The 13,298-nt window shown below is 32.6% G+C and overlaps 1 protein-coding gene across 1 annotated transcript; it reads right to left on the bottom strand.

The window, feature by feature from the left end:
- Window positions 1–10,593: 10,593 nt before the first annotated feature.
- On the bottom strand, window positions 10,594–11,258 carry LOC120269467. Its single transcript, XM_039276795.1, has one exon. It carries the CDS (start codon window positions 11,216–11,218, stop codon window positions 10,766–10,768), a length of 453 nt encoding a protein of 150 aa, XP_039132729.1. The 5' UTR covers window positions 11,219–11,258; the 3' UTR covers window positions 10,594–10,765.
- Window positions 11,259–13,298: the final 2,040 nt, after the last annotated feature.

The raw sequence follows: 13,298 nt of genomic DNA, 5'->3' as shown, positions 1-13,298 counted from the left end.
TGTAAGAAGGCATTTGTCACATCTAACTGATGAAGTGGCCAGTGGCGAGCAGCAGAAATAGCGAAAAGAAGATGAACAGTAGTCAACTTGGCCACATGAGCAAATGTCTCCTCATAATCAATGCCATACTCCTGAGTAAAACCACGTGCAACAAGACGTGCTTTATGGCGCTCAATACTACCATCGGCCCTGGTCTTGACCTGATAGACCCACCGACAACTGATAGGAGTAACACCAGATGGAAGAGGAACAAGATCCCATGTATGTATGCGCTGAAGAGCATCAAGTTCCTCTGACATAGCCTGTTGCCACTTGGGATGTTTTACCGCTTCACGATAAGACTGTGGCTCGGAATGCGAGTAAATAGTAGCAAGAAAGGCTTGGAAATCAGGGGAGTAGGTAGATGAGAGAGAAAGTGCGTACCGAGCAGGAGGGCGGCGAGGACGGTCTGGATAACGATGAAGGACAGCAGGAGCATCTTCAGGAGAGGATGGGTCGGCGGAGAGAGGAGACAAATCACTAGAATGATCAATGCACCCAGAAGAAGGAGAAAGAGAAACATAGGAAGTATCTATGGAGACGTCTGGAAGAGGCACAGAATTGGCAGTGGTGGTGGAACTCGGGAAAACTATGGAGGGGAGAAGAGAGGATACAGTTGGAGAAGACTGAAGAAAGGAAAGATTTGGAAAGGATGAAGAGAAGTAAGGAGTATCTTCAAGAAAAGTGACATTACGGGAAATACGAAGACGGTGAGAATGTGGATCATAACATCGATAGCCCTTATGTTCAGAGCTATATCCAAGAAAAATGCACATGGTAGAACGGGGAGAAAGTTTGTGTCTCTCGACAGCGGGTAAAAGAACAAAACAAGTGCACCCGAACGTGCGAAGATGACCATAGGAAGGAGGAATGGAGTACAAACGCTCATAAGGTGTGATACCAGATAGAGCGGAAGTGGGAGTACGATTGATTAGATAGACGGATGTAAGAGTGACTTCAGCCCAGAAAGATTGAGGGACAGAAGAGGCAAAAAGAAGTGCACGTGCATTGTCTAAGATATGACGATGTTTGCGCTCAGCGACACCATTTTGAGCAGGTGTATAAGGACAAGATTGCTGCGGAAGAGTGCCATGAGTGGAAAGTAATGTGCGAAAGGATGTAGAGAGATACTTGCGTGCCCCATCAGAGCGAAAAATCTTAATGCGTTTACCAAATTGAGTATATACCATTTGTGTAAATTGAGAGTAAATGACAAAAACCTCAGATTGGGAACGCATTAAATAAAGCCAAGTATAACGCGAGAAATCATCAATAAAAGATATGTAATAGAAGAAACCACCAAGAGAGGAGAATGGTGCAGGACCCCAAACATCAGAATGAACTAAATCAAAGGTAGATTCAGAGATAGATTCTCGTAAAGAGAAAGGAAGAGCAGTAGGTTTAGCAAGTTTACAACCCAGACATGGATGTGAGGGAAGAAAAGAAACAGAACCAAGATTACCTGAACTGGCCAGGAGTTTCAGGCAAGAACTAGACAAATGACCAAGGCGACTATGCCAACGATCAAGAGAACATACAGAGGCGACAATATCAGAAGATGGAGGAGTGGGAAGATGAAGAGAGTCTAAGTGATAGAGGCCGCCAACTCTACGCCCGATCCCAATCCTCTGGCTTGTAAGATGGTCCTGCACGGTACAAGTAGAAGAAAAAAAGGTAACTGTGAGACCATGATCAGTGAGCTGACTAACAGAAAGAAGGTTAAGAGCTAGGCCATGGACATAATGAACGTTAGGAATGTTAAATGAAGTGGACTGAAGATGACCACACTGCGTGACAGGATGAAGACTCCCATCAGCAGTGCGAACACTGGAAAAGATAGGAGGTTTAGTAATTGAGACTAGGGTAGAGGCATCAGCAGTCATATGATGAGTGGCACCAGAATCTAAAATCCAGGAAGAGGAAGACATACCAGAGGCAACAGACATAGCAGAGGAAACACTTTGGAGGCGGGAGCGCTGCATGGCATGAACCTGTTCAGTGAGCTGAGCAACCTGAGAAAGAAGATCAACAGGAGCGGGAGAATCAGGAGGCCGAGACGAGCGACAAGAGGGGAGGGAAGCGTGAGATCGAGGCAGGGGACGAGATTGTGATGGCTATTCTTTGTTGTCGTTGCTGAAGCTTCAAACACTGATTCTTCATATGACCAGGACGCTTGCAATAATGACAGATAACTGAAGACCGAGATGAGTTCGATGAAGCAGGAGCTGGTAACCCAGAAGGAACAGAGTGTGCTCGAGTGGAACGTGGAGAGGTCACAGCAAGAACTGTGTCTGGAGGGATAAGCCGTGGAGATAATGTGCTGAGACGAGTTTCTTTAGCAATAACACTGCGAATGACATCGTCAAAGGATGGAAGAGGGTCTCGATTGAAGCGGGTTGATCGCAATGACGCTTCAAAAATCGGGACGAAGACGATCGAAATTCGAAGGTACGTCGTGTTAGGGCGAGGGCCGAGTCACGAGTTTTACAACATGTACATGTCAGACAAGTAGATCCTTCTAAAGAATCAAGTTGTCGCCATAAGGATCGCAGGTCACTGACATACTCCCTGACGGAACGCTCACGTTGTTGTACGTGAGTAAGATCCTGTAAAATGACATACTGTCGAGCAGAGCTAGAATGCTCAAACATACGCCCCAAGTGTTCCCACATTGCATGAAGCGGTGGGAAGATGTCCAATTTCCATCTGAATATCAATTTCACAAGGCCGACGGATGATAGTCATGATGCGGTGATCACTAAGTGTCCACGATGCATCAGGTGTAGACGGTTGGGGAGAAGTACTGTCGACATGGCTAAACAAATCCATACCAAGTAAGGCAATGCGAACGGTAGTAAACCATTCTTTGTAGTTGGTACCATTTAATTTAATATCAATTGGAGCTAGAAAATGTGGAGAGGATGATGCCATGTTTTAAATAAATAAGAAAGGAAATATTAAAAGGAAAAAGCAAGTAGTCTGGAGGGAGGGAGAGAAAGAGAGAGAAAAAGAGAATGTTTGAACAACTCGGGTATTGAGCTGGCGGTTTTTTTTTGTTTTTTTTAATAAATATATGTATTTATATATATATATATATATATAGGATAAGTATAGATATATTATAATATATATAGATATATTTTAATATAGATACTATGGGTATATAGATATAGATATAGGATAAGTATAGATATATTATAATATATATAATATGGGTACTGGGAAAACGAATAAGGATGGGAAACAAACGAATGGGATAATGCCAAATGCGTTGGAACTTGAGTGAGTGAAAAGGTGCGCCGGTCGGGAGTCAAGGAAAAGTTGATGTAGATGGCTTCGCCATCCAGGCGGGAAGAATAATTGAATGTGTGGACTGTAGAGCTCGGCGGTTGCTGGTGGAAGATGTAGGTGATGGCAATGGAAGGCTTTGGAGCTTGTTGGCAACGAAATGACGAGGCAAGCACTGGCCGGTGGCAACAGCGAAACTCGTATGGGTGTAAGATCGCGACTATAGTAGACACGGCGACGACGAAACACAAGTTTTTCAGTTTTAGAAAAAAAGGGTAGTGCTTCAAGTAGACCGGACTTTCAAGGCTCGTCGGAGGACAGACAAAACTCGGTGACGAGTTAATAAGGCTTTCAAGGCTCGTCGGAGGACAGAGAAAACTCGGTGACGAGTTAACAGGGCTTTCAAGGCTCGTCGGATGACGGACAAAATTCGGTGACGAGCAAACAAAGTGGCTTACAGAACTCCGGTAACACAAGAACTAAACAAACGACGAGACCAAACAAGCAACTTCGTCGTCAAAAAAACTGAACGGAGCAAAATTTCGACAAGATCGACAGGGCGTCTGATACCATGATATACAAAAATATGAGAGAAAAGAATGAATTGTATGTTCATTATACTGAAACTAACCCATATAAATACAAGAATGATGTATACAGGAGCATGTATACTTAACAATATATACGTATAAGTATACAGTATATATACAAAGTAATATTATTACTCTAACAAAGGGTGTTAGTTAAGTTGGAAACATAAATGAAGAAAAAAATAAACAAAAACATTTTTTTGATGCATTTGTTTACAGCTCCATTTTTTTATCCCATAGTTTATGGTAGAATTATAATTTAAAGTACTCATATTTTTTAGGTTAAGAAATAGTTCACAATTCAAAATGCCAATAAAATAGTTGCATGGGGATGGCACCATAAAAACAAGGAATTTTTACTTGATTTTTAATTGACAAGCTATCACCCATATTCATGATATGAATAGTTTTTTTCTAAATGCTCTTTATTTTTTCTTCATCAAACCCAAAATATTATTTATGTTTAATAATTTTAGTTTACTTAATATAATTATTATTGTTATTTTTTTGCAATAGTCAAGTAGTAAAAATATTTATCTTCTATGTGAGAGAACGAGAAATTAAAGATTTTACTCCCTCAAATGATCAGTTGGGATAAAAATAATAAAAAAATATGTGAGAGTAGTGATTTTTCTACATTAACATATATATATATATATATATATATATATATATATATATATATAATTGTGATTATATAAGGTGTAGTAATTTTAGAAAAAACAATTTTTTTTAAATATTGTTTGCCTTAGTTCCATTGCTAGCTCTGGAAGTTTCAAATTTTACCAATTGAATTATATATATATATAGTTTTAAGAAATTTTTTTAAGTAATTAATTTTACTATTTTTTGTTCTAATTAATATATGTCGGTTGATAAGAGACCAAAAAATATTAATGGCTGCCAATAGTTTGATGACTAAATGGACAATTATGATTCATGTCGCAACAAAAGAACGAAAGCATCTGCAAGTAAATGAAACTATAAAATTCAAATTAACATAATGAATATTTATTAAAAAAAAAATGAAAAAATCATGGGCCATAGGTCCATAAATGGCCCATAAATGAAGGAGAATATATATATATATATATATATATATATACATACATATATACTCGTCAATGCAAAACTTGCATTTATATATTGCTACTTCGAAATATAAAATTTTCATAGTAATATTATCATTAACTAATATATAAATGTTATTTTTCAACTAAGAATAAATTTTTCCAACACTAAATATAAATATTCATTAAAATACCAAACATATTCCAACACTAAAAATGCCAAAATATATTTAGACAATATTCAAACTTCCATGAAAAAAATAGCATTAATTTATAACAATAGCACTAGGACAATATTCATCTAAACTTTCATGAATGTAGGAATATTTAAAAATTATAGTACTCTAGAATCAAGACATGCATGCATGCATCTATCTTCCAAAGCTGAGACATAAAATCCTTCATGGGAATTCTTTGGGTACATTTAACCTTAAACTTTACCCTTTCTACTTTATTTTAATTTGCATGCTCTTGTTCTTCTCCATTGGATCAATCGCTAACTTATTTGAATAAAGAATTTAATTAATTACTTATTTATATAAAATTTAACAATACTAACGACATATTGTTATTCTTTTAGAAAAAGTGATAAATGCTGCTTATTTGATCTAGTGATCTCTACCTATAATTGTTTTTATATATTATTTATATCTTGTGATAAATTAATTTCCCTCTACAACCCTCGTACTATATCTTCATAAAAATAGAATTTATTTTTTACTTACATTATTAGAAAAAATCCAATTAACTCATATGTTAAAATAATAATAATAATAATAATAATAACAATAATAATAATAATAATAATAATAATATTATTATTATTATTATTATTATTATTATTATTATTATTATTATTATTGTTATTGTTATTATTAGTAGTAATAGTAGCATTAGTAATAATAGATATTTCACAAACTTAAATTTTTAAAATATATAAATTTTATAACAACTTAAACATATTTGTTTTCTGTCTTTTGAATATAATTTTTAAATTTTTACGAGCACCTTCACAGTATATAGCCGTTATATATATAAATTTATAAGAGGAAGAAATTTTTTTTAGTAACATTATATTTTTAAATATTATGTTATTTATAAAATCAATGGGAAGTATGGTTCCGGTGGGGGTGTGATGTGTTAAGTTCACTCAAAAACTCACTCATGGATTAAACACTCACACACAATCAAAGCAAGATAAAGGAGACAAGCAAATTGGTAACCCAGTTCGGCACAACCTTGCCTACATCTAGGGGGCCAGACCCGGAGAAACAACCCACTAAAAGAGGTGTAGGAACAAGGAGTACAACACTCACTCACTTCCTCAATACAAAGAATATCCTCTCAAGATTGCTCGACGCCCACACACTCAACTCTCACCAAAGAGTCTCTCACTTGTTGGCTCCATCCTAAATCTTCGAGCATGATGTCTTATATAAACGCACCAACGTCTACAAAGTTACCTCTTTTAGAATTCTCCAGCGCTTCCTAACTGGACACCTTCCAAAGTTAGATGTTCGACACCCCGATTGCAACATGGCCCACCCCTACTCGAACATGGCCCGAGTTCTAGCCAGATGCACCCGAATCTGCGACCTTCAATCTCCCGGTTCCTTCAGTCCGTCTTGTAGCAGTTGACTCGACCCGAGCTCCCTCACCCGCTTGCAGTGCTTCCTTCCTCACATCACTCGGAAGGTCTCCCTCTCCCGGGGGACGTGCCCACCAAGGCACACAGTGACCATCCCTAGGAAGATAGCCACCCGAAGATCTCCCGATCTTCCTTTCCAAACTTGGCCCAAGTTTGGTCTTCCAGATAATCTTCGTTTGACTCATGGAAATATTGTTACTAAACTTGATCTCATCTTTTATCCAAGTTTAGTCTTCGATATCTTCAAACATGATCTTCAATCATCCAGTGCTTGGATCTCCAAATCTCTAATCATATCACATGCAATCTTCAATCAATCTCCCTCATATGACTAGTCTCCAGTGAATAGTTCCTCCCATAGATAGCTCTCTGAATCTTCCTTCGATATAGTAATGCTAAATATGGTCTTGATGATCTCCTTGGTAAGTCTTTTCACCTTATTTAGTTTGTGTCTTCAAATAGCTTCACACCAAACTAAATCTTTGTGTCTTCAAATAGCTTCGAAATAATCTTCATGATCTTGAACTCTTGCCGATAATAGAATATTCCTCTCTTCGAAATAAATCTTTCTAAAAAGGAGTTCTATCGAAAGATATGAATTATCATCCCGGATTTTACCAAGGATAGATAATCATATCTAAAAATAAAAACTTGCCTTTTCTTGAAGAGATCCTATAGTCTTGATGCGTTTAGTCAAAAATAGTTTATCATCACATGGTTGTATTGAGAGGAATATCTGCTAAATAAAATCTTCAACCTTAATCTCCACCTTTAATCTTTATTAAATCTCTTCCTTGATCTTCATCACATGTCATTATCTTAATCACCTCTTCTTTGATGAGTCACCACATGCCCACGTCATCATCCTTTTTTCATGTCACCACTTGGCTTGTCATATAATGTCAATCCACATTATCAGACTTAACATATAAATTTTATAACAACTTAAATATATTTGTTTTCTGTCTTTTGAATATAATTTTTAAACTTTTACGAGCACCTTCAGTATATAGCCATTATATATATAAATTTATAAGAGTTAGAAATTTTTTTTAGTAACATTATATTTTTAAATATTATGTTATTTATAAAATCAATGGGAAGTAGGCTTTGATGGCAAGGGAAAGAGTCCAGCTTTTAAAGAAATACGTGGATATATATATAGAGAACCCATCATTTAGGGACGTCCCTAGATTTCAAATCTAGGGATGTCCATAGTAGCCATCGGATGAAAATCGACGCTCTTATCATTATGACACGATGAGAAACCGCGTTCTACGGTGTTGTACTGATGATCATGAACAGTAAAAAGGTGTACAGTGTTTATATAATCAATCAACCATCGGATGATGATCCAACGGCTTAGATTTAAAAACATCCCTAGATTTGAAATCTAGGGACGTCCCTAGATGATGTTTTCCCATATATATATATGATTTTTTTCAAAGATATATACATAAGAAATTTAACACTATTATCAGTAGGAGAATGGATAAAAACACTTTCTATTATGAAAAAAAATTAAATAAATAAAACTTTTAGATAATTTTTTAAAATTATGCTAACCACCACTAATTATCACCGTATATACTACTTAAAAGCCTCAAATCATTAATGTGCGTGTGCATATTTCTTTCCCAAGCCCCACATCTTCTATATGAGGCCAAATCTTCTTAGCTGTCATCACATTATTTCTAAAAGCTTAGGCATATTATATCAAGAAAACCTTCTTCAAGACTATTATTAATAAGTAATGCCCTACTCTCATGATATATATATATATATATAATACTTGATCTAATAAGTATATAAAAGTAAGTATGTTTATATTCTAAATTAAAACAAGATCAAGCCAACAAAAAGTTTTGTACTACTCAGTCTACTCCTGGCTTTTGCTTCTAAAATATGTGAGGTCTGTGGCACATTACCCAAAGTTGATCTCATTAATTTTTGTTTACTCTCCACAATCTTTTTACCATGGTTAGTGACTGTGAATAATGGTTGATTATATTTAGGGGTTATTTGATTACTAGTAAATGAAATCGCAATATAAATAAAATTACAATGTGACCGAAAATGTTGCATTTTAAATTACATTTATTATTGATTAGTTTGATTTAAGTTAAAATTATAATCATAAGTGGAGTAGCGCAATTACCCCATTATCTATTATTAGCACTAAGAATTAAAGATTTATCATAAAATTAATTTAAATAAATAATTAATTATTAAATTTGAAGATATTTAATATTTTTTTAATTTTATTACTTAAAAATTTTATAATTTAATTTTAAAAACAATTAATTTATTAAATAGTTTTATAATATTTAAAATTCTAAAATATTTTATCATAAAAATATTTAATAATATAAATATTAAATTATAAAATTATAAACTACTAATATATTTTTATAATATTTTTATGGGAAAAATAAAAAACCCATGTGGTTTTTGAGTTTTGCAAAATAAAGAATGATGAATTTTTTTTCAATTATATGATGTGTAGTTTTCCAGATTTGCAAAAAAGGGAAAAATCTCAATGACATTAACTTTTTTAGTTTTGGCACGGGAAAAATTGTCCATTTATGTAAAAAATTACTATATGGTCTAAAAACATGAAGAGAAATAAATTTTAAAAATACTTTTTATATCATATAAGTTGATTTTTAAATGAAATGACGATTTTGTCTATGTGAGTTAACATCGTTAATGGCTTAATAATGGGTTTTTCTTTTTTTTGTATCATAGAATCGAAAAAATTCTCATTTCTTATTTTACAAACCTCAGAAACCACAAAGATTTTAATTATATTTTCACTATTTTTATAATAAACTATGAGATTGCTTTAAGTATTTAAGATTGGTCAAAAAAATCATTTATGAAAAAACACTTAATTTATTTAATAAATTATTTATTTTTTTAAAAATTTTATTAAAAAAATTATTTAATTATAAAAATATAAAATATTTGTATACTTATTATTTTTTATAATAAAAAATGGTGTAGCTTAATTCAGTGCTATATATACTTACTTTACATCATTTCAATTTAAAACAAAATTTGTTGTAAGTTGAAATATTGTAAAAGTTAATGAGATATAAGTTGTTTTACATCCATTTACATATAAGTACAATTTTTACATCTAATCAAACAACCTCTTATATGTAAAATAATTTATATTACAATTATCTACAAGCAACCAAACACACTTGTAGTATATTTCAAAACCTTACAAGTTCCCCTTGACTTGAGATTGTTTACTAAAGTTTTTTATTCTATGAATGTCTTGGGTAATAAACTCGATATTTTTATTCCCTACTTATCACTTCATTTAATACATCAATAGTTTAAATAGATGTAAAATAGATGTGGATAAATTAAGGCTAATAGAAGGTCAGCGACGAAGTTTTTTTAGTGGATAAATTAAGTAATAAACTTCTTATCTTTCTATTATACCAATGGTTTATTTAGTTGATGTTGATTAATCCGCGCATGAAGAGTTGAAAAACTCAAACAGTTGAACTTGACTTTGAAATTATTAACTTAAATTTTCCCTTAATGAAAGTCTAATTAATATAAAAACCTAATGTTAATTCCTCATCGTAAATATCTTTGATTGAAGTAATTAATTAGTCCATTTTTAAAGCATTAAAAACTTAGGACTCAAAATTAATTAGTTCATTTTATCAAAAAATATTTTTTAATTAGTTCATGCTTATGTGCAATTGACTTTTCACCCACTAGCTAAAACAAAACCCATAAATAATTTCACTTGTTCCAACTACCAATTGAAGCATTAAATATGATCAAAGCTGGCAGACCTTTTCTTTTTCTTTTTTTCATTTCTTTGTACACAACTTGGCATTGATAAAGAGTACGTACACATATCACTTTCAGTGCCCATTAATGAAGAAAATGAAGAAGTAATGATCCTAAACATTGATCTAAACTTCCTCCATATTAACCTTCACCCATTTCCATTTTTTGTAGGAGAAAAATAAACAAACAAACAAATTAAACAAACCTATATATTCTTCAAATATACAAATAAAAAAAAAAGAAAAAAGAAAAAAAGAATACAAGAAGAAGAACAAAGGCCAAATACCGAAAATGTCAGTAAATGGATCAAATCAAAGATCCTCTGAAATGCTCTCAAGATGAGGTCTCCAAACACCAACCCTTCCACTCCTTCTCCGGTGATGTCTCACCTTCTTCTCCAACACTGTCTCTTTTAAATACTCATCTTGATGAGTGGATACTATGACAGACACTTCATTACTCTTCTTCCTGTTCTTCTTCTTCTTCTTCTTATCCGGCACCAAAGCCGAAGGGATCAAGAAGTAAATATGGCCACGCTTGAGCTCAGACTCGGGAGAGACGACAAAGATCTTTCGAACAAGATGATCATCTTGTTGTGTGCATGGTTTGCTCAAGACATGATTAGGGTTTGCTTCCAAGATCTCACTTGCTAAGACATGGCGACTAAACTCCTCCACATGACCATTGATATGGACAATGCGGATCACATCTAGTGCTCCACAAGGAAGAACACAAGCTAAACAACACCTTAAACTATTCCCCATTTTTTCTTTTTTCTTTTTTTGCTTTTAATTATTGTTTTGTTTGGAGGAGGAGAAGGTGGTGGCAAATGGAGAAGGTCTTGTTTATATAGGAAGATGAAGATGTTCTAAAAATGTTGAAGATTGTTTATGATGAGACCCATGTTACCTAATGACAAAATAAATATATTTGAACTTGTTATTGGGTGAGGTACCACATTTGTTTTATTGTTAGTTTATATATATATATATATATATTGTGGTTTATTAAAAGGTCAGCTTATTTGTTCTTTGTCCTTTATCTTAGTACTTAGAAAAGGACAGATTCATCTTTAATTATCATGTTTATTTAAGCTCATTAGTTAAATTTCGTTGCTAATCTTGGACCTGGACTTTTTAGGTTTGGGTTTCTGAATTGTTTGACCAAGTGTATAAATTTTTTTTTATTGAAATAAAATGGATAAATCAAGAATTTATTAAACCTTAGATATATATAGAAACTACATTTTAATGAGTTTTGACTCTATTTTTTATAATTAGTGTTTAATTAGAGTTAATTAATTATTTCCTCAACTATAAATTTGTTAATTTTCCAAAGTTTCATTCATTTTTAATAACTCTAACACTGTGATTAATTGGCACCATCCATACATTGGCCTGTTTAATTAGATCGGCACAAATGCTACATTAAAAAAGATAATTTTTAAATTGTTCAATATTATTTAATTGTATTAAATATTTATCTATAAGAATTAAAAATTTCATGCGAACAATATAAAAAATAAAAAATATAACTTTTTTTTTCGTAATACTTCGGCATCAAATGCCACGTTAAAAAGAACAAAATTCTCTGGTCACAAGACAGATATCCATATTATTCAAAACCTATTTATAATGTACATTATGTGATTAATTTAACATTATTTTGGGATTAATTTGAGTTAATCCAAGAAGTCATTAGAAACAATGTCCTGATTAGGTAGCTGAGATCAATGAATAAATTTTTAATTTGGATTCGGCTTCTGACAAAATCATATTTGTTCAGACTGAATCACAATCATCTGGTCAGTTAATTTTAATATTATGCAATAGCTTGAGAAGAGTATATATATCTGTACCAACTCTCTGAAACACATCTTTTTAATTCAAGTATTACATACTAATTCACCACTTAGAAGCAAATATCCATAATTAATTGTAATTAAGCACTTAATTATTAATTATACAAAGGTTATGTGGGAATTTTTTTTTTCACAAGAGCAACAAAGGCTAGCTGTTGGTCAAGGAATTGGTAGCTACAAAAGTGCACTAATTATGGTGCCCTGCAGACCTCAAAAAGATAAATCTTCTAGCTATGTAACTCTGGAGCGGAGAGAAAATGATTATCACTCAGACCTCCTAAGAGGGAACGCTATGCATTGCAATTTAAGGGGTTCGAACACCCCTCACTTGTAATGCATGATGGGCACCGATGGGCACCGATGGGCTCATCATGCTCCTAGCTACTTATATGTGTCTTTTCTTATTAAAACAATGATGAAGTATTTGGTTATATTATGGACAAATTTTGTGAAATTTCTAAGAAAAATACAAAATTAAGATGTCATTCAATTAATTAAGATTAGTTTGTATCAAATCAATAAAGAAAACGCGTATTTGTTAGAATTAGTCATTTAAGGAAACATTGGTAAAAAGTAAAAAAGTAATATATATATATATATATATACTATTTATTATAGAAATTTTAATTTAATATATTGTGAACATTTTTTTCACTAATTTAAAAGCACACAATTAGTGATTGAATTAAGCACTAAATGCTTACCTTCAAAAATAAGAAATTTTGATTTTTAGAATAAGAGAAAGCAATTAGCTCGTTTTGATTTTAAATTTAAAAAATATATAAAATAATTTTAATATCTTAATCTCTTCATTTCTCTTAATTGTATCTCATTTTTGTGTTTACAGGTCAAATTAATCTAATGTATTTTATTTAAGTACTAATTTACATCTCTAAAATTTTTTATTCATTCAAAAACTAAACAATATTTATTGACTTACCGACTAATTTTTGCTCGACAATAATGATAGGCAAAATTCAAAA

The sequence above is a fragment of the Dioscorea cayenensis genome, chromosome 9, assembly GCF_009730915.1.
Source record: "Dioscorea cayenensis subsp. rotundata cultivar TDr96_F1 chromosome 9, TDr96_F1_v2_PseudoChromosome.rev07_lg8_w22 25.fasta, whole genome shotgun sequence".
NCBI classification, from domain to species: Eukaryota; Viridiplantae; Streptophyta; class Magnoliopsida; order Dioscoreales; family Dioscoreaceae; genus Dioscorea; species Dioscorea cayenensis.
The sequence above is the reverse complement of the archived record's forward strand: the minus strand, read 5'-3'. Positions and strand labels throughout refer to the sequence as shown.